Genomic DNA, 23,963 nt, shown 5'->3' on the forward strand with positions numbered 1-23,963 from the left:
TATAAGTAAGCGTATTTCTACCAGATTTTTGAACATCTGGACCATTTGTCTAAGCATTCTGGTCCTGGGCAGGGCTCTATTAATTTGTATTCTACTGAGAGAAGTTGTTCCCCTTTTCCATTCACCTTTGATAATTAATCACTGTAAATAATGTATTTGAAAGGTTAATAGAATAAGATAATTATGCAAGAATGTTTATCGTATATAATTCAAAAAGTACTTTCTTAGTTTTAATAATCAGGTAGACCTGTAAGTAATAGATAAATAAAAATGAGAGAAAAATAACTTATCTTATTAAAAGTTCTTCAAAGACCATAAGAGAGGTCAATGCTAGAGGTCTTAATATGGGTTTAAAAATAGTACAGAAGCACTAACAGTTTGTTTATAGTCTGCATGGTGATAGTGTTAAGTGGAGGACAGATTAGAACTTAATTTATGAGTTGATACTGAATACTAGACTTATTATTTTGTTGATCCTGATCTTCCTACTTCTCTTGCTTTAGGGCAACAAAGCTTCATCTATCAGTGTATTAAACTTCTAAATTGTTGTATTATACTCAGGTGACCGTTAAAGCCCTTGGGCCTCTTGTCTTCTTTGATTTCTTCCATTTGTTTCTGTACGACATATTTCTGAGCATAAAAAATACTAGCAACCTCGCCAGGAGTTCATCTAGCTTGAACAAAAACATCGTTCTATAATTTGTTTCATTAGTTTAAGTTTAAATCAGAACAACTAATAGATAAGTTTAAATTAAGATTCAAATACTTTAATGTAGATATTCCATCGATAGACTATTTGAGGCATACAATGAAGATGTAGGAGACTATCAGCAATCCACATAATTATGTTTTATTAACTCAGTGAAAATGATGCCTATAATGAAAATATAAAACATTTATATTCAGTTAAAAAAAAGATAAAATCGATGGGTACGCCGACTCCTACAGCTTATGTTCTGAATAACTTTTATTATTTGTGATAACTTGCATGGATTTTGATTTCATATTAACTTTATTCTTTCTGAATATCAAAGAGAAGTTCGTTATGCTGTCAAATTATAAGTATTTGTTTTTCTTCCGAAATTTTCGTAAAATTATTTTTGATAATGAATATGTATTACTTAAGAAAAGGTTGGTTTGAATTTTTATTGTAGGAGCTGTCATTTTGTGTTTTCCTTTATGGATTGGTTGTATTCGTTCTCTACTGCTCATTCATTCGTACAGACAAGGAGTCCTACCTGACACCCCTGACGATATAGACCCAAGATTTTATTTTTATTCCGTAAATAAAAATGATATACAACTCAGATTCTCAGATGTATCAAGTTTCAGCCATTTCGACCCTTCCAAGAAAACTTACATAATTGTTCATGGATTCCTAAATAATAAGGAAGAGTCTTGGATTTCTGATATGCGCCAAAATATTCTATCTGAGGTTTGTCGTATGTTAGAGATCATTAAAAAACTTTAAGTACACTTAAGTCAATTATTCGTTCGCAGTATCAACTCGTAAATATAAGTAATAAGTTTCTTTCTCACACAAACAAGACTCGGAATTTTTTCACAGGTGGACGCAAACGTGATAGTGGTGGATTGGGAAAAAGGCGCCGATCATCTTGAACATTATGAACAGGCTGCTGTGAATACTGAGGTGGTTGGAACCATTCTCGCTCTACTTGTAAGAAATCTAGAAGACCACCAGGGCGCCAAAAAATCACATATCCACATCATTGGACACAGTCTAGGGGCCCATGTTGCAGGATTCGCAGGAAGTGCCCATAAGGAAACAAGATATCAAAGGATCACAGGTAAAACGAGAGAGGAATATTATTATTGATGGCAAGAGTTAAATCTACTTTCTTTTCTGAAAAACACACCATTCATCTTTCTTATTTATTTTCATTTAGAAGTGAAGGCACACAAAGCAACATAACTGTTGGAGTATAATAACTCACCATATCTATTAGTCTGTCTTTACTACCTGTCCGTCTTTCTGACTTCATTACTTAAACAATACTTCTATGAAAAAAGTCACGCATGCGCATTGTGTTGTCGTCAAAAGGTCATAATCACCAATGCGGCAGTATGCACTCTTCATATATATATATATACACACTAGACAAAATTGCTAACGCACCACCTAAATAAATTAACATTTTTCTTTTCAAAACTTGTTTATGATGTTTTTGATATATAATTATGTTACTTTAAGAAAAAATGAGACATTTAAATGTTTTAACTGATAAATAACAACAATGTTTAGTGAAGCGTAACCACTTCATAGAAAAAATTAAAATCATATCCATAGTTTTTTGGTGGAATAAATTTCTACTTTTTTCTTTGTGGTTGTGTTCTTAATGTTTGTACTAATTAAAAACTCAGAAAAAAGTTACACCGTATGCGGCGTTTGACTCTAGAAGAGCGTCCTAAGGCAAGGTGTCTGTATGGGGTCCCTTTGAAGAAATTTGTGAAAAATTAAAACAATTAAAAGATTATGCATTTCTCTGGTGAAAAATTGTTGAAAATGAATTAACGATCATAAAAATGTTTACAACATATATCAACGGCATTAAGTAAGCACCACACAATAACTTCAAGATTGTTCCTCAAAATTGGGGCAACCGGAAGTTGGGTGGATTTGGTAAGGACACCAAGGCACTGGATGACTACTAAGCGACATGGTAGTCAATAAGAGTATATCATTTGATTTTTAAGTGGGAGGCTGCTCCCGTCGCAACGTCACGGACCACCATCGGTAATCACCAACTTCATATCTTGGCAAAAACGGTGCACAGTGCATGTCGGGAAATCGGTTTTCGGACAAGAAGGTCCTTTAAGGGTCTTTACGTGACACCAAGACAATTGTCAATTCAACTGTTTTGGAAAAGATGGCATATTTTATATACTAGTACCAATCAGGAAATTCACAAATAAGAATAATAAGTGGAGCGTTAGCAATTTTGTCTAGTGTATAATAGAGATAGAAAAAAAAACAATTTACTGTATAAAAACTACATTTTATTTAGTCGGCCATTTTGTACTTAATACATTTTAAATTGGATATTTATCATAAAAATCGATTTATCAAGTATTCCATACATTACATCCGAAATGCATGTAGATAGCTAAGGGCAGCGATGCACAGGAGAAACAAAATGTTGATAATTTCCAAAACAAAAATCAGATACATTAAATTTAGCGGAAAAATTAGAAATATGATGTTAATAATGTATGTCACGTAACAATTGACAATTCATTTGCTGTGAACGTGTAGCTTAACATGCAAGACGGAGATGTTGATAAGAGTTAACTGAGGAAAAAGAGCATGACTATATATGTCCTTGGGTTTTGAGTTTTTAAGCTAAATCAGGTTTTGAAATTTCAATAATCCTTTTGAATTGTAAGGAACTATATTTTAGAATAGAACACTGTTTGTTGATTTAAGGAGGATCTCTACACCTACGAAGTATAAATGATTTTTGTTTCAGGCATTTGTTTCTAATAATACACTCAATATCCAAAAAAAATAAAGCTCCAAACTATTTGACTTTATTTTTTGGAAATATTTAAAATATTTAATTTATTTTGTAGAAACCTCTTGATTTTTTTTATTTTTAAAAGCCTTATGCTTTAATTTTCTATTCAAAGTTTAATTTTATAAAATCTTGAAATGAAAACCAACAAAGTTATAAATGAAATCTACATAATTTTTATTTGAATTTACAATAATAGATAAAAGAAAAACTAAAACAGCATTTTCATGAGAAGAACTGTTCGGATTTCCTGAAAAATCTTAAAATAAATATAATATCAAAGGGTTAAAAGGATGAAAAAAAAAAGAAATTGAATGAAATTGAAAAATTGACGAAAATTTTAACCATCACAAAAATTTAGGTGTCAAAGATCCGTTTAGAGAGTGGGCTCAAATATCTTGGGTTCTAATATATTTAATCTAATTCTTCTAAAACTTGCACAGGTATTGAAAAAAGGAATTAATAGGTACATGCCAAACTAGGACATCGAAAGAAGTTCATATTGTATTGTTTTTGAATGAATTTAAGCGAAGATTTACACGTTTCTAGTCAAAACATGTAAAGGGAGTCCATAGTATTGTTTTGTTTGTTTGTATGTTGTTTAACGTCCCTCTCGAGAATTTTTCACTCATATGGAGACGCCACCAATTGCCGGTGGAGAGCTGCATATTTTGTCCTATACTCGGCACTTACGGCCATTGAGCAGTGAGGGATCTTCTTCGTGCCAGCACCTACTGCGACACGGGACCTCGGTTTATACGGTCTCATCCGAAGGACCGGTCTCTACGTCCCACAGTGGGATTCGAACCCGCGACGTAAGGATCAACTCCTTACTTCGCGACTCTAGAGCAGACGCTCTAACCACTGTGCCACGCGGGCGACCATAGTATTGAGAAAGGTAGATTTACTTACCGTTTTCATCCAACTTGTATGTACATATTATCATGTGCTACGGATTACATGACACGTAAATGGTCAAAAGCGGGTTAAAGAAATTCGTATAACGAATTCCTACTTTGTTTCAAATCTGCACGTTTTCGATACAAAACAGCTAATAATCGATGTTGATCAAACGTTTGAGTTAATATAATTCCACTTATATTATAGAAGCGTTTTGGTGATTTCACGAAAAGTTTCAGTTTCAGCGGGTATAACCACACATGCGGGGTGTATACGTGTTGGGAATAGGGTGTCTCCTCTAGGCGATGGGAAGGTGATACATATGCTTTATCTGTTTAAATTTTCATATTTGGATTTAGATAGTTTTCCTATGATGTATTTTGCCTCTGAGTTATTCCCCTTGGCCGCCATCTTGTAGGTCAAAGTAGTGAATTTTCCTCTTTGAGCAACCAAATTTAAACATGCATGCCAGAAATATATGGGAAAAAATATTTACAGTATTGAAATTATGAATTAAAAGAAGCTATAACAAACGTATATTTATACGAAAAACAGTGTTATCTTCACCTGAGTGCCCAGTATAACAAAATGAACTTGGTTGAATAATGAAGGGATCTGAGGATGTTGACCTACAGTATGGCGGCCATGGCGAAATAACTCTTGCTTAAATCACCTCGATGGAAAACCATCTAAATTTCGCTGGAAAGCATATGCTTTTGGAAAGAAGCACCAATTAGGACTTTATGGAAACATACGAGTGGGTTTGACACGCAAAAATCAAATATCATGGTGACAAGGCTTTGGTTTATCATATTAACTTTTTATTACTTAAAATCATATTTTATTCTAAATTATATTGTTTATTAAAAAAAAAGTTGAAACTGAATATATTGACAAACAATTCATGTTTAATGAAAGGCTAAATTGACCGCTCTCATCGCCTCGATGGGATAGTCTCAGATTCCATTCAAAATAGAGCTAGTATACATCTCGCAAGTTGTGTTATACTCGGTGATTTATCGGTGTTCTGTGAATTTGTTTAGGACAGAATCAGTTCACTTCGGACCAAAATGACGTTTCAAACGGAAGTACGCCATGTTATGACGTTGTAGAGAGCCCCCTTAAGAGTAGGGGAATCCAGAAATTGAGCACAGTAGCCTCCCAAAATGTTAATACAGGAGAGCCTTCCGATGGCCTTCCATACCAAAGAAACGAAGATGCAACTGAAATTGAAGAACATCATTTCTATGGGAGGTGTCATGTGGCCTTGAAGCTTGAAGACCTAAAACAAAACTTGCAAGAAAACAACAAAATAATATAGAATACCAAAGAGAAGGAAGCAACTGGACACTTGAAAAAGTGATTAGGTTGACACTAAATGTCACAAGGTATCAACCTTTAAAAGAATCTAGATTTAATCCTTTGTCAATCAAATTAAGGTCCAAAATGTAGTCCTTAATGTGCAGAATATGACCAGAAATTGTTCAATGGGTAGAGCTGCATTGCATCCTGAAGCAAAGAATCCACATAGAGTTTAAAAAAAAAAATCGTTGATGAACTGGATTTTAAAGAGATACAATTTCCAGTACAGATGAAAGAGATTGCAAAGTTTGGAACCCTAAATGAAATCTCATTTTATGAGTTTGGGTAGGAAAAAGGAACTGTTTATCCCATTCACTTTATTATTTCCACTGGAAATAAATAACATTTCCGTTGGATAAAAGTCTTCAACCATTATGAGACAATCAAACTTATGATCGACTTATTAAAACATCTAATATTCCTCTCTATTACATCTCCATGATATCACAGATATATATGCAAAAGCAAATAATCCATAAGTAGAAGATTACGATCAGAGCCAACCAAGCAACTATGTTACCTACTTAGACGCAAAAAAATGTATGGATGGTCAATGAGGCATGTCCTACCGACATACAGATTCCAATGGCTTTTTTGACATGAAATCGGTTTCTTTCAATGTAAGGCATAAAGGAGGAAACTCAGAAAAAGGATGTGTTTTGACAGTCGGGGCTCTGTTTATATATTGAAATTGCATTAATTCTTTGAAAATCTTCGCTCCAAGGTATTTAGCAGATAAATCCCTTTCACTCCCCTTCACACATAGATGTCAAATCTGGATGATACTGGTTCAATGGTTCCAGAGAAGAAGCTAAAAATGTTCAAAAGTTTTCAACCGATTGACGACAAACGACGACGGATAAAAACAGCATATTTGACAACAGAGTGACAGCAGGCTGAGGTTCTAGACTTGTAGGTTGATGTGTGACTCCTTGAGCTTCATCAGATGGTTCTGCTGTGCTGTTATTCTAAGGCAGGGTTGGTACATATGTATTTGGTTCTATCACTGTGTTCCCCGGGGACTGAATCCTCCTCTTTTTCCTCGTTTTTTTCCAGCTTGTGTGGGAGGCATTGTTCCGGAAACATACCTAAATCGTGTAAAACATGCCAGAATGGTAATTGTATTCTATAATATTTACCTGGTATTATGATTGGCAAATCATTAAAAGAATACCCAGCATTCACTTTTATTATATATTTTGTCACCTTACGATGTGCGCGAATATATGAGAACTTTGATTTAACTTCACTACTGGGTTATGTATCTACATCTACTTAATTAAAGCAAACAATGCAGCAGCAAATAAAACTTTCTCAACACAATCATTAACAATAACAAGCCAGTACATAATATAACCTACATGTATTATTAGTACCTCAATTGCTCCATAGGTAAAGTACATGTACATTCATATAAACACAGTAAATATAACTTGATAAACTCAAATTAGAAAAATCCATGTACAAATATTTACATTCAACATGTATTTTGCTTAGAAAGTGTAAGGAAAGCTTCGGCATTCAAAACACCATAACACGGACAAGGGGTCAAAAGGTTAAAGTATGCGTTTTATTTTGACGTCACAAACGTTGAACGCCGTGTAAGTGCAACGTCATAAGCGAAAATCAAAATTCACGCTCACAGTGAACAGAAGCTGTTGCAACGGCTCTTCCATTAATTATAACTTACCCGAAGGATAATACAGGGATTTTGAAATATAATCACATTTGCAGTCAAGGCAAAGAGTTAAAAAATGTAAATATAAGCATTAAATAATTATTTTTTGAAAGATATAGTCTCATAACTGCAACGGTGTGTGCAAACAAATTTTCATAACGTTAGCGCGTTATGAAAATTTGTTTGCACACACCGTTGCAGTTATGAGACTATATCTTTCTAAAAAATAATGATTCAATGCTTAATTGGTACATATAAAGCCTAAACTCTGTACTATCATTAATACGTGGATAGGTACATGAAAACTCTGAACCCAGACTCCCACACAATAAGTACATATAAGGCCTTAACTCTGTACCATTGCTTAAAAAATGTGTAGGCACATATTCACTTTTTACCCATACCCCCACACAAAAAGTACATAAAAGGCCTAAACTCTGTACCATTGTTAATAACGTAAGTAGGTTCATAAATAAACTTTGTACGTCTACTTCCACACGATAAGTACATAAGGCCTTAACTTGGTACCAGTCTTAAACAAACAGGTAGAATATATACTCCGTGCTATAGCTTCCTACATTTAATACCAAGAATAAACAATATGGGAAACTTTGATTAATCCGTTACCATGTCCATATACTTAGTAAATAATTGCTACCTAAAACCCTACTATACAATACATATATAATGAGACAGAATGTTATACTGGCCTTAATAAGTAAGACGATTGATTCACTGCATTCCTTATACTTCGAAGAAACTTCCGTATGGGCTGGTCGTGCGAGGGAATGCAGCAAAGATGTACGCCATCTGGACCAAGATAGCTCAAGTCCTGCCAGAAACCTCTGTGGCACCAAAAATGAATCCCCGAAAAAGACTTGGCCATGATCTCCAGCTGCGTATTTGTTTTCACTACCATGTCAATAAAGCCTTTGCAGGCTGCGAAAGGCAATCGTCATATCAACTGTCAAATTATCACCATTTTTACACCGACGCCATCCCGCAAATATCCTGCCACGGATATTAGGTCTCCGGCTTACTTTTCGCAACAAGTCAGATCATTTATATCATTTTTCCCCAACCTGTAGGAAAATAATATGCATTCCCGAATGCATCATTCATGTCCAGCAAAACAAAAGGAATGGATAAAGCTGGTCAGGTCAACACTTGTCGATTATCTTTATCAGATCAACAAATGGATGTTTATTTTCAATGCATACTTAAACTCTCTACCTTTAGAATTTTTATAAATCTATACATATTCATAACTTGAAAACATTTGATTTAACGAGGCCGAGTCTAATTACTTCTACCCTAGATATTTTGATAAAATTTCTTAAATGAATTTTTACTATTATACTTATTATTTTAAGATAAAACTAGAAATATGTCCATAGGACATGAATGCCTCGCCGAGGGTATATTAGTAATGCAACATGAAAATTTGTATTAGTGTATGAAATTTGATGAGAATATCTTGAAAAGTTCCTTTAAAATTAAAATATAAAAAGTTGGATATAGATGATAAATTCTCACCAAATTATGTATAAGTGCATAAACTTACATAAATATATCTTAAATGGTTTCTTTAAAATTAAGCAAAATGCAAATCTAAGAAAAGTGAGGTCAAGGTCACAAGAAAGTTCAAGGTCAAATGTTTTTGATGCAGTTGAATACTTCTCACTAATACGTATCAGCATATTTAAGTTTGATAAAAATATTTTGAATGGTTTATTCAAAACTGAGCTTAAAAACTAATTTATAATAAATGAAGTTAAGGTCAAAGGAAAGGTCAAGGTCAGAAAATGTTGATGCAGTTGAAAAGGTTACATCAGTATGTATTAGCATATGAAGTTTGAGAAAAATATTATGAATGTTTTCTTTAACTGAGTTTAACACAAATTGAGAAAAGTGAGGTCAAGGTCAAAAGAACGGTCAAGGTCAAAACATGTTGATGCAGTTGAATAGCTCTCATCTAGTATGTATCAACATATGAAGTTTGATAACACTGTATTGAATGTTATCTTTAAAACTGAGCTAAACACTAAATTAAGAAAAGTGAGGACAAGGTCAAAGGAAATGTCAAGGTAATAAAATATTGATGCATTTGAATAGCTCTCATCAGTATGTATCAGCATATGAAGTTTGATAAAAATATCTTGAAAGATTTCATTAAAACTGAGCTAAACACTAATTTAGGAAAAGTGAGGTCAAGGTAAAAGAAAGTGTCAAGGTCAAAAAATGTTGATGCAGTTGAATAGCTTACATCAGTATGTATGAACATATGAAGTTTGATTACACTATCTTGATTGGTATCTTTAAAACTGAGCTAAACACTAATTTAAGAAAAGTGAGGTCAAGGTCAAAGGAAAGGTCAAGGTAAAAAATGTTGATGCAGTTGAATGGCTTACATCAGTATGTATGAACATATGAAGTTTGATTACACTACCTTGAATGGTATCTTTAAAACTGCGCTAAACACTAATTTAAGAAAAGTGAGGTCAAGGTCAAAGGAAAGGTCAAGGTCAAAAAAATGTTGATGCAGTTGCATAGATCTCATCAATATCTATCAGCATATGAAGTTTGATAAAAATATCTTGGATAGTTTCTTTGAAACTGAGCTTTGAACAGAGCTGAACGCAAAGCGTGACGGAAAGACAGACGGAAGGATGGAAGACGGACATGACAAACACTATATGCCCCGGCCATATTCATGGCGGGGCATAAAAATCAAATGTTTACCCTCCCGATTTCTTAGGGGGTCATCTCAAAAGTTGTCAAAGAATCTGGGGGGGATAAGACGAGCCATGTGCCCATGCCCATTTTTCGGCTATGCAAGAACATTTATTGGAAAAAATCTCTCAATTGTTCGAGTTTACTTAAGCATTTTAATGTTTACCGTAGTTTTCAAAATGATATTTATATTCTAAACAAGCTAAACAGTTGACTTTCATTTACTGTCACAAATGTCTAACATGGGTAAGGACTTCTATTAATTAATCTGCATATTGAGTGTTTACACTTATTGTGGAGATATTATAAAAATGTTAACATCGTATATAATGATAATGGTGATCTAGAAGCGCTTTTATTTAAAATAAATAAAAACGGGAATAAAAGTATTCAAATATCTATTATAATTTTTATCCGGCATTTTAGATAATTTACTGTAAATAAGTTCATTACTACATGTATATATTTTATTTCCAGTGAAAAATATGTTAAATATGTTATTCCTATAGACATTTTTTTATGAAGTAAAACAAAAATTAAAACCAAAGAAAACAAACAAAAAAAAAAAAAACAAACAAACAAACAAAACAAAAAACAAAATCAAAAAATCAGAGCATGACTCGAACACTTTCCTCAATAAACGTCCCTTTAAAGAGCTCCTCGCTAACCACTGTACCACGGAGTCACACATACATACCCATTTAAATAACATACAGTTCTCTATATTTAGCAAGCGTATTTGGAATTTTTTAAGACCACGGTGAAAATTTAAGTAAGTTAACTTAATTTTTTTTGTAGAGTGGGTCTTCGTACCAAATATTTGCAAGTGTAAAAAGCAACATCTTTCCATTGCCTTTCATTAATCGTTCTCAAAAAAAATGGTACGATGACCCACTCTATTTAAAAAATGTAGTTATATCATCCAATTTATGTCAGTTTTTGTGAAAATTGAGCGTCATGCCATTTTTTTGTGTTAATCAGAATCATTTTCGCTGTTACAGTATTCAGGTTTTGTCAAATTTGTATGCAAATGGTAATAAGCATTACATTAATTCAACAAAAAGTGAAATTTTTGTAAAATGAATTTATTGATTTTTTATCGATCGTTATGTAGGCATATGGCTCGGCTTATCCCCCCAGTTTTTTTTACTAATGGACCCTATGGGAATTTTTTGGAAAAGCGCCAAATTATCACATTTTCCCCAAATTTTTTGTATTTCTGCCCTAGGGATTTCCTTTTCAGTCAAATACATAAAAGTTATTGTAAAAAGGCACCAAACTGTGAAATTTCAAAAAAGTTGACCATCTGGTTTGGTCTAGGAATTATTACAAAGTTTATTTTTTCCAATGCCCAATACCTCTAAATTTGCCATATTACGGCATACATTTTGTATTTATCGGCGCAGATGAATTATTTTAGTAAAAAAAAATAACGATGTTTAATTAGCTCACCTGAGCTGAAAGCTCAAGTGAGCTTTTCTGATCACATTTTGTCTGTAGTCCGTCTGTCTGTCTGTCTGTCTGTCTGTCCGTCTGTCCGTCCGTCTGTAAACTTTACACATTTTCGACTTCTTCTCCAGAACCACTGGGCCAATTTCAACCAAACTTGCCACAAAGCATCCTTGAGTGAAGGGGATTCAAGTTTGTTCAAATGAAAGGCCACGCCCTCTTCCAAGGGGAGATAATTAAGAATTGGTGAAAATTTGGTGTCATCTTTTAAAAATCTTCTTCTCAAGAAACATTGAGCCAGAAAAGTTTATACTTATGTGAAACCTTCATTACATAGTGTAGATTCAAGTTTGTTCAAATCATGACCCCCGGGGGTAGGGTGGGGCCACAATGGGGGATCAAAGTTATACATAGGAATATATAGGGAAAATCTTTAATAATCTTCTTCTCAAGAACAACAAAGCCACAGTTAGTCATATTGATATGGAATCATCCTCAGGTAGTGTAGATTTAAGTTTGTTCAAATCATGACCCCCGGGAGAAGGGTGGGGCAACAATGGGGGATCAAAGTTTTACATAGGAGTATATAGGGAAAATCTTTAAAAATCTTCTTCTCAAGAACAACAAAGCCACAATTAGTCATATTGATATGGAATCATCCTCAGGTAGTGTAGATTCAAATTTGTTCAAATCATGACCCCTGGGGGTAGGGTGGGGCTACAATGGGGGATCAAATTTTTACATAGGAATATAAAGGAAAATTCTTTAAAAATCTTCTTCCCAAGAACAACAAAGCCACAATTAGTCATATTGATATGGAATTATCCTCAGGTAGTGTAGATTCAAGTTTGTTCAAATCATGACCCCCGGGGGTAGGGTGGGGCCACAATGAGGGTTCAAAGTTTTGTATAGGAATATATAGAAAAAAAATCTTCTTCTCAAGAACAACAGAGTCACAATTAGTCATATTGATATGGAATCATCCTCAAGTAGTGGTGGGGCCACAATGGGGGATCAAAGTTATACATAGGAATATATAGGGAAAATCTTTAATAATCTTCTTCTCAAGAACAACAAAGCCACAGTTAGTCATATTGATATGGAATCATCCTCAGGTAGTGTAGATTTAAGTTTGTTCAAATCATGACCCCCGGGGGTAGGGCGGGGCCACAATGGGGATCAAAGTTTTACATAGGAATATATAGGGAAAATCTTAAAAAATCTTCTTCTCAAGAACAACAGAGCCACAATTAGTCATATTGATATGGAATCATCCTCAGGTAGTGTAGATTCAAATTTGTTCAAATCATGAACCCCGGGGGTAGGGTGGGGCCACAATGAGGGATCAAAGTTTTGTATAGGAATATATAGAAAAAAATATTCTTCTCAAGAACAACAGAGTCACAATTAGTCATATTGATATGGAATCATCCTCAAGTAGTGTAGATTCAAGTTTGTTCAAATCATGACCCCCGGGGGTAGGGTGGGGCCACAATGGGGGATCAAAGTTTTACATAGAAATATATAGGGAAAATCTTTAAAAATCTTCTTCTTAAGAACAACAAAGCCACAATTAGTCATATTGATATGGAATCATCTTCAAGTAGTGTAGCTTCAAATTTGTTCAAATCATAACCCCCAGGAGAAGGGTGGGGCCACAATGGGGGATCAAAGTTTAACATAGGAATATATAGGGAAAATCTTTAAAAATCTTCTTCTCAAGAACAACAAAGCCACAATTAGTCATATTGATATGGAATCTTCCCCAAATATTGTAGATTCAAGCTAGTTTAAGGCATCCTCCAGTGGTAGGGTGGGGCCATAATGGGGGATCAAAGTTTTACAATAGAACATATACAGGAAATATCTTTAAAAATCTTCTTCAATCTCAAGAACAACAAAGCCATGATCAGTCATATTGATATGGAAGCATCCTCAGGTAGTGTACAATCAAGTTTGTTCAAATCATGACACCCCCCCCCCCCAGGGTAGGGTGTTAGACATATTTAAAATTCTGTTTTAAAGAACAGCAAAATCATGATTAGTTATATGAAGATAGAAGCATCCTCAGAAGGTTTATATTCAATTTCATTCAAAATATGGCACCTTGGGGTAGGGTATGCCTAGAACAGGCGATCAAAGCTTTATATATGAATATATAGGAGAAATTTAGGAGAAGAAATCTGCTGACGAAGAACAGCAGGGCCATATTGACTCAGGTGAGCGTTGTGGCCCATGGGCCTCTTGTTTTTGGTATGTTTCTTTTGATTCTCTGTCCATGGCCGTAGGAACCGGGGGGGGGGGGGGCGCCGCCTCCCAATAATTTTGCCGATATATAGATTACTATGAAAACATAGATACTATATGCCTTTGCCCCCTCAATAAAAACGTCTGATGACTCAGCCTCGTTAAAAAAAAACAAAGTGAAGTATAGATATTGAATATTCTTTTGCTTAAATTTGCTCAAAGTTGTAAGCTCATTCGGAACACTTTTTTTTAAATAAAATATTTCTTAATTATCAAAATTGTTCACTAATTGATGTTTAGATTTTATGTGTTTGTAACTTTTTCTTTCTAATGCATTGGTTATATCTTTGTATCCATGAACAGGCCCATTGGAAGAAATTTCAGAAATTTTCAGTTTAGGGTGGACACTATCAAGGAAAATCAAATTCCTTCTAGAGCATAAAAAAAGTTATCAGAAGTTAATATTTACATGATTTAGGGGATACAAACATGAAATAGCTATGTATAAATCGGCAAAATTATTGAGTGGGGCACCCCTCTCCCGGTCCCTACGTCCATGAAAAAAGAAATAACAAGTAATTTAGTTTATATAGAATAATTTCAAGTCCAAGTTCTATTTTATGTTGATGTCACTGAATTGAACTTTTCTTGTCTCTTAGCAAAAGAATTCATTTCATGACTCAAAGTCATGTTGATTACACTAGATTTTTATGCCCCCGGATCGAAAGATCCCGGGGGTATATTGTTTTAGTCCTGTCTGTCTGTTTGTCTGTTTATTTCTTTGTCTGTTTGTCTGTTTGTCCGTTTGTCTGTTTGTCTGTCAACTTTAACCTTGCCCATAACTTTTGATTGGTTGGAGCTATGACTTTCATATTTCACATGTGTATTCCTTGTGACAAGACCTTTCTTTGAGTACCATCATATTTGACCTTTTGACCTAGACCTTGGAGTTTGACCCACTTTTGCAAAATTTTATGAGACTTTAACCTTGGCCATAACTTCTGAACAGTTGGTGCTTGGGGTTTCAAACTTCACATGTGTATTCTTTGTGACAAGACCTTCCTTTGGATACCAACAACTTTGACCTTTTGACCTTGACCTTGGACTTTGACCTACTTTTGAAAAACTTTAACCTTGGCCGTAACTTTTGAACAGTTGATGCTTAGGATGTGTATTCCTTGTGACAAGACCTTCCTCTGGATATCAACCACTTTGACCCTTTGACCTTGACCTAGGAGTTTGACCTACTTTTGAAAAACTTTAACCTTGGCCATAACTTTTGAATGATTGATGCTAGGGCTTTCATTCTTCACATATGTAATCCTTGTGACAAGACCTTCCTTTGGATATCAACCACTTTGACCCTTTGACCTTTACCTAGGAGTTTGACCTACTTTTGAAAAACTTTAACCTTGGCCATAACTTTTGAATGGTTGGTGCTAGGGCTTTCACGCTTCACATATGTAATCCTTGTGACAAGATCTTCCTTTGGATACCAACCACTTTGACCTTGACCTTGACGTTTGACTTTTATTTAAAAAACTTTAACCTTCGCCATAACTTTTGAACAGTTGTATCTAGGTCTTTCAAATTTCACAGATGTATTCCTCGAGACAAGATCTTTCTTTGGGTATCAACATTTTTTATCTTTTGGCCTGGATTTTGACTTGCATTTGAGAAACTTTAACCTTCGCCATAAGCTGCCATACGGGGGCATCAATGTTTCACAAACACATCTTGTTTTCTCTTGATTCTTCGCCTAAAAATAAATTTGCTCAAGTCAGACAAGCTTTTTAGGAAAGCTAATATTTGTTTTAACTGAGTACTAAATTATCTATTTTGTTGATCCCTGATCATCATATTTCTCTTGCTAGTGGGTAACATATCTTGTTCTTTCAATTAGTTGTTTTTACGAGGGGTTATCAAAAAGTTCGCGAACTAATTGAATTATTTCCTTAAAAGAAATGAAATGAGGTTTCAGTGTTTGTTATTTTTTAAAGCAGTCCTCACCGATTTTAATGCACATCTGCCATTGTTCTGCCCATGCGCGAATCACGTGATCAAGGCGCTCACGTGACATGCTCCGTAGCGGTCCGTTCACAGAAGCCAAAAATTTTTCCGAGTCTTATATTTCTCGCCATGCAAGTTATTTTCTATAACAAGAACAGCCCTTCTGTCAGAAATTGCCAAATCTCGTCATATTTCTAACATTGTTCTATTTTACTCAGGTGAATGTTAAGGCATTTAAGCCTCTTGCTCATTTTCATGTGTAACAATCACTCTGTACTTGATGTTTTACTAATTTGGCATACTAAGTAATATAAGAAAACATGACGTACACAGGATCAGACTCCATCCTTAACACAATATTTGGAATAGATGCAAATATTCATAAAGCAATATAAAGAAAAGCAGGAACCTGACAATAAATGAAAAATACATGTATATTCGAATTTATAAGAAATAAAGAGCTCATTCAGCATTTCTATTGTAGGTATGGATCCTGCAGGACCATTTTTCAACACAAAAGGAAGTGACGCGAGATTAGATGAAACTGATGCCCATTTTGTGGACGTGATTCATACTGACGGTGGCGGTAAGTGAATTTTTTTTTTATTTGTTTATTTGGTTTTGTAATCAATAGACTTTTGTATTATTGGCTAATTTTAAAGAGACAAAAAGATGCTTTCATGCAGTTTTTAACGTGTTTATATTTTATCACAATGCAGTGTTAATTTTGTAAGTAACCCATGGATGCAGTTTTCTGTTTTCTTTTTTCATACCGTAGGTCCCCTATATAAACTTAACCTCGAAGCTTTTTTTGCGAATGTGGATCCGATTTACTTTGTTGAAATGTATAGGTTATGGTGCTGATTCATTTAAAACAAAATTTTAAAATGACAAAACTTGTGACGAAATTTTATGTAGCGAATATACATCTATAAGTTTATTTCACTTAATTTTTGACTCCTTATGTTTAATCATTCCAAGCAGTGATTTTGCTTTAGTGTAAGCTGGCAGTCAAGATTATTAAAAAGTAGTGCAAATAAAACACGTGTGAGAGGTTTCATATAATATAAATTTGTGAATGAACTGAAAATGAGTGCCTAAAAGTAACGTCCTAAAGACGCCTGAAACGTTGTTGTCGTTCGGCAAAAGGCGCGATCCAACTTAACTCTGTGTTTATTATTATTTTAAAGTATTTATACATCTGAATGAATCTTTGAGATGAGTCAAAATAAACTGAAGCAGAATTTCACAACTTCCTATTACTAAAGATTTTATAGCACTGTGATATATTACTTTTGGACCAGCGGTGGGATTCAGGTCTGAAGACCATAAATTGCAAACAAGCAGGCTACATTTTCAGATCAATGTAAATTTCGAAATCATATTTACGATATAATAAAACATTCCCCACGTGTTTGTATTTAAAGACTATACAAACCTGGAATTTTTAAAAGATGTACGGGAAAAAAAGGTATTCTTACAAAAAATGGCCTTAAATCTCTTCTTGGTTTTTGGTCGAGACCAGAACCCACATATCCTATGAAATCATAGAGACGTCGACATGTACATACTCGTATCTTTGCTGTGCATGGAAGATTCATTATAATTTTAGAGAACCTCTCCACCCATGAATAAATCTCCAGAGGATTATAAGAATTATTTGTTTCATTACGTTTTTAAGTTCACCTGAGTCACTCAAGTGACCTATTGCTTTCCGTTTTTGTTCGTTGTCGTGCGTTAACACATGAATATATATATATATATATATATATATATATATATATATATATATATATATATATATATATATATATATAATAAAGAAATAAACAATAATGTTAAAAAGTTCTGTGGGAAATGAACTTGGTTGGTCAAATCCTGTGAAGCCCGAAGGGCTTCTCAGAAGATTTGATCACGTACCAACCAAGTTCATTTCCTAGTGAACTTTTTAACATTGTTGTTTATTACTTTTATTTACATTTGAGACGAATTTTCTGAAAAGAACTGCATTTATTACACGAACGGCCCGCCGTATTGCTATGTTGTGACGCGCAATGACCTAGAAGCTGTTTGGTCTTGAGAGTTCGCCTCGCTCCAACATTTGAATACTTACATTGATGTTCAGCAGCCCAGTTCAGGAAATATCTGTTCATAATGAAAAAAACAATGATCGCTACTGAGAATAATCATACTATTATTGTATGAGTTCTTTATATATGATGTCAAATGCGGTGGTATCGTCTTCAGTTTACATACCTTCAAAGGAATTTCGGGTTAAAAAGGTAAGCCTGATTTTAGGCTAATTAAAAACATTCTTCACACCGAAGAAAGAACTAATGATCATTTGTTGAAAGAAAAAAAACATATATGTTTCAATAATTTTATCTTTAAGTTTTTCATCGCTTTAACGGCTTAGAAGTTCCGAAACCAGTGTCACCGGGACAGAAATATGCAGACAAGATATCATCTCGCTGTGTGATTCGGTCACGCCTTGACCTCTGACCCCCTAATAAGTTCATACAAAATTGAACATATTTTCTTTTCAATAGGTTCATCTAAGAAAAATATTTGCAAATGTAAATAAATAAATAAATAAATAAATATATATATATATATATATATATATATATATATATATATATATATATATATATATATATATATATATATATATATATATATATATATGTTACAGTAAATATAAGAAATCAGTAATTTCATGTATTTCCTAAACCATTCAGTAAATACTATATAATATACAATTATGGACTCTTTCGGTGGTGAATATGGTTTGTTATTCACCAGAAAAATATCAATATTGACCGAGGCGAAGCCGAGGTCAATATTGATATTTTTCTGGTGAATAACAAACCATATTCACCACCGAAAGAGTCCATAATTGTTTTATTATAGAGTCCGGATTTGAATAAATAAAACATTGAAGGCTGCATGATGATACCACTTCCATTTACGATCTTCTGTCGTGGAAAAATAAAAAAATAATGTCCAGATTACAATTTATAACTTCCGTGTTTTCCTTTTGCTGTTTGTAAGACATCGAAATGTTTAGAAAATGATCCTGCGATAGACTTGGCTAATTTTTTACTGCTCATTAACACAGCTGGCTCCGGCCGTTGCAACCATTGTTTACAACGTTGTTTGAGGTGTTGATTGTGACGTCACAGTGCCGCTGCACGTGCACCGACCCTCCGGTGAATACGGCTTCAAAACCAGTGAATATGTAGTGTTATGAACTGTTTGCGTTTGTATAGATTATTTAGAGACTATAAATAGTCTATAAAATAAACTAATAAATAAATAATAAATAGACTATTTATAGTCCCTATATAATCTATACAAACGCAAACGGTTCATAACACTACATATTCACTGGTTTTGAAGCCGTATTCACCGGAGGGTCGGTGCGCGTGCAGCGGCATTGTGACGTCACAATCAACACCTCAAACAACGTTGTAAACAATGGTTGCAACGGCCGGAGCCAGCTGTGTTTCTGAGCAGGAAAAAACATTAGCCAAGCCTATTGCTATTTTCTAAACATTTCGATGTCTTACAAACAGCAAAAGGAAAACACGGAAGTTATAAATTGTAATCTGGACATTATTTTTTTTATTTTTCCACGACAGAAGATCGTAAATGGAAGTGGTATCATCATGCAGCCTTCAATGTTTTATTTATTCAAATCCGGACTCTATAATAAAACAATTATAGACTCTTTCGGTGGTGAATATGGTTTGTTATTCACCAGAAAAATATCAATATTGACCTCGGCTTCGCCTCGGTCAATATTGATATTTTTCTGGTGAATAACAAACCATATTCACCACCGAAAGAGTCCATAATTGTATATTATATAGTATTTACTGAATGGTTTAGGAAATACATGAAATTACTGATTAGGCTAGGAAATTCATGTATTTACTGAAAATTTTAGCCAATTTTACACGTTTTTACTGAACTAAGAAGGATGACTATACATATCATTTAAAATATTTAATAGGTGTACAAATATTAGTATGTATGCTTTTAAAACAGCACTTCATAAGAATTGTTTCTATAAAACTGACATTCGTCATAAATTAGTGCTGATTCTTGGCAAGACTCAGTGCATCGTCTTTCTAAAATTACATTACAATGAGGAATGCTTTAAACTAAGGTTTTTTCTTTGAAATACTGAGTTTATTTCATTATATTGCATTTGTCAAGAGACAATATAAGTTTTATTTGCAAATAAGATGCTTTAGAATTTTTAATTTATCGTCAATAAATGCATTGTAGCATAGTATGAATAACTAATAAGAGACTTTAGATTTTTAAATTTAAGTATAAAAATAACTTTGCCTCTATGTGATAACTATTTCACATCGCTAATGTGTTATGATATAGACAATTCATTCCAGAAAATGAAAGGAGCGTATCATTCTTTTTTTTTTTTTTAAATTTATGAATCATTTTCACTTAATTGTTATTTTAACACTCTTGGACTTTCACATATTTGAAACTTGCATGTAAGTAGAGGGTATTCTTGTCACTTCTACAAGTAGTTATTGAAGGTTTATCTGTATAAAAAATAGATAAAAATTAAAATGTTTTCCGACCCTTCTTGACATGTTTTATTAGATAATCATATTAGGCATTTGTTAACAGTATAAAATTCTAAGACATTTCATTAGCAAATAAAACATTTTTCTCTGAAAAAAAATGCAAAAAAAAAATGCAAAAAAAAAAAAAGAATTCATATATAACAAGAATGTGTGCTATTGCAGGGCAATAGATTATGCCATCCCTAACTAGCCCCTCATATATACCTGGACATCAAGTATCAAACTGTTGGCATACATAATAAGCAATGAGCCTTCTACCAAAATTGTGAAATGCATAAGCCCAGGTTCATGGGGTTCTGGGGTTAGGGCGGGGCTCTGACTCTATTGATGGTTTAGTGAAAATGCACTAATTCTCTGAAAATCTTCTCTGCTCCGGGAAATTTAATAGGCTTAGTACAAAGTTGTAATAAGGAATGGGTATTTTTACCAGATTTTTTTTTGAAATTCTAGACCACTGGATCTATATTTCTGATGCTGGGCAGGGCTTCATTGATCATGTATAGAAATTTATACTCTACTTCGAGAAAAGTTATTCCTTTTTTATTCACGTATGGCAATAAAGCACTGTAAAAAGCAATCGAAATATCAATCGAATAAAAGAATTATGCCAGAAAATATAATGTAGAAAACAAGTAATAATTAAAAAAAAAAATTAATGGTCAGGTAGACATGTTAAGAATAGATAAATAAAAATGAGACAAAAATACCTTGTTTTGTACATTAAGTGTTTTTCAAATACCAAGAAAGGTCTGTCGAATGGGGATTGTGCTGGATTTACTATTCATGCTCAGGCACTATTGTGTTGTTAAATTTTGTAGTAGTAACAATGCACTGGTACATACCGGCAAGTAAATAGATGTTGATGATTACCAGACTATTTTGCAAATACTTAACCATTCTATTTCTGTCGTTTATGAGTAATATATCGTCATCCTTATAGTAACTATTAGTTATTTATTGTCATTCTACTGATCCTTTACAGGATTGTATTATACTTATATGACCGTTAAGGCCCTGGGGTCTCTTGTTACATAATCATGGGGAAAACATAATTATTCCTAACAAATAGTGAATTTAAGAGTTCCAGGGGTAATGATCCTCTGTTGTAAATTTCACCGTTTTCTTTTAATTCCCAACATTTATTTTCATCAAAAATAGAACCGGTCACGGTAACCTAGTGGTAGGGCTCTCGCTTCGTGATAGGGAGGCCCGGGTTCGATTTTCGTTCAATGCACCGCGTCAAATCTAAGACGTAAACTGTTCCTTTGCGCAGTACTAAATGTGAAAGTCGCGCGTCTTTCAAATGAGACATTAAAAACCGAGGTCCCGTGTCATGGTAAGCGTGACACGATAAATAACCTTCACTGCCCAATGTCCTGAGTGTCGAGTATAGGTCTAAATTTGAAGCCCTTCACCGGCATACGGTGACGTCTATATATGAGTGAAAAATTCTCGAATGGGACGTTAACAATGTACAGTTTTGTTTATAAGAAGATAGATATATCCCGATTTTTCACTGTAAAAAATGGGTGCAAGTATTTAAGGTCATATATAATTAAATCTATCAGAAATATTGATAGAAGAAAATATAGGTCAATGTTTGTGTCTGATATTGTTCTGGAATAAACTGACTATATATTGGTCTCCATTACATACTTACCAGAGGGTCCTTCTAGCTTAAAACATTATGACAGCAGCAAATTCTATTTCTTTTTCATAATATTTATTAAACTTGTTACAATCGTAGAGTTGGATTTTATCTTACACTTCAAGATAAGTTTTTATCAGATACCTAGATATTTGAAAGTGAATCATTAAATCATTGATAAGTAAATGTAGATATTAATTTATATTTTGTACTTCTTGATGTGAACATAGGATAATCTGTTTGAATTTTAGGATTTGGTTATTTAAATGCGATGGGTCATTTGGATTTTTATCCGAACGGTGGACAAGAGCAGCCTGGATGCTTGTGTAAGTTACTTAAACAAATTAATATATCCGATCTGTTAATAATCTTAAGTTCATTCTGTTGTTAGTCATAATCTACTCCAGTTTCAGCTACGTGTAGCCATTCTCGAGCTTACGAACTCTTCACGGAATCCATCCTCTCCGATCAGAAGTTTAAGGCCTGGGAATGCGGGACTCTGGATCAATGTAAAACAGGGGAAGGAATAGATACAAACACACCGGAGGACAACAGGATGGGATTCTATGTTAATGATTCCATGATATATAGAATGTATTACCTCAGAACAAACAAAACCTCACCCTATGACATACCTTAATGTTTATTTTTTTTTAAATAATTTGCTTATATATCTGAGGTATGCATTATTGTAGACACCCATTAACCTATTAATTTGTATCATTAAGATGCTTGATGAAAGTCTAATATATATATATATTTATATTTCAAGTGTTTGTTGAAAAAAAAATCTGTTGTTCTTCGTAAGTAAGATTGAAATTTTTAACTTTATATCTGTAAAATTTGAAGATATAGTTAAATGTATATGTATGCATCTATAAAACGTTTTCTTACTGAAATCATTTTGTTCAAATTTCCGGAAATCAAAAGAATACAAATATGAAATGTATGGAGATAACGAACAGTATTCAAGCTCAACAGTCCATTAAACAATACAAATTTTGGATCAGAGCAAACACGGACCTCTAAAACATCAAAGATGGGATCATATGCCATGGAGGAGTGAGCATCCCCCGCCGACCGGTCACACCCGCCGTGTGCTCCTTATCATGATCGGGAAATAAGGGAAAAAAAAACGTCGACAATTCAGTGTGAAAACAATTGCCTAACAATATGTATGAAAAACGTCAGTCAGCATTTGACTGAATGATGAATTGTATTTGCTGACAAGGACATTGTATCGACCATAGAACTTACAAAATGACGACTTTAAACGAGACTGCTGATATTCTTGTTTCATCAACTTGTTTGTCAGTAACTTACATCGTTTTAGAAATTGTTCATACGTAGAGCATGCTCTTGCGTATCGAATCAACTAAGAGGTATAAACCCCGTATGCAGGTGATGAAGGTATATTGCTGCATAAGTAATGGAAGTTGATGATTGTAAAGTTAAAGTCATCACGTTTACTGTAAAGCTTGGTTGTTAGATAACCGTTAACGTCTTTTTCTAGTGAAATTATCCTAATATGAAACAGATGTGTCAGACTCTGTGGTATCTTTTATTTCAAGCTCACCAGGATATATCATATCGACATAAGAATAGAAATAACCAATGTACATTGGCAATACGTCGTCGATATATCTAAATGTCAAGTTGAAGGCCACAGCAAGTGTTTCCTTCTTTTCACGCATAAGATTTTGAACAAAAGGTTAAACTTTCTCAAATGCAAATCAAATATATTGGTACCCAAAGTAAGGTATTGTCTCGAGGAATATACC

At 33.8% G+C, this 23,963-nt stretch overlaps 1 protein-coding gene across 1 annotated transcript; it reads left to right on the forward strand.

The window, feature by feature from the left end:
• Positions 1 to 1,360: 1,360 nt before the first annotated feature.
• LOC133172993 (lipase member I-like) lies at positions 1,361 to 22,982 on the forward strand. Its single transcript, XM_061307861.1, has 5 exons — positions 1,361 to 1,435; positions 1,568 to 1,808; positions 16,397 to 16,498; positions 22,434 to 22,508; positions 22,596 to 22,982. The coding sequence occupies exons 1-5, from the start codon at positions 1,412 to 1,414 to the stop codon at positions 22,820 to 22,822; spliced, it is 669 nt and encodes a 222-aa protein (XP_061163845.1). The 5' UTR covers positions 1,361 to 1,411; the 3' UTR covers positions 22,823 to 22,982.
• Positions 22,983 to 23,963: the final 981 nt, after the last annotated feature.

This window comes from Saccostrea echinata, unplaced genomic scaffold, assembly GCF_033153115.1.
Source record: "Saccostrea echinata isolate AGI-Se365-2 ecotype Australia unplaced genomic scaffold, CSIRO_AGI_Sech_v1 ptg000056l, whole genome shotgun sequence".
In the NCBI taxonomy this organism is placed as follows: Eukaryota; Metazoa; Mollusca; class Bivalvia; order Ostreida; family Ostreidae; genus Saccostrea; species Saccostrea echinata.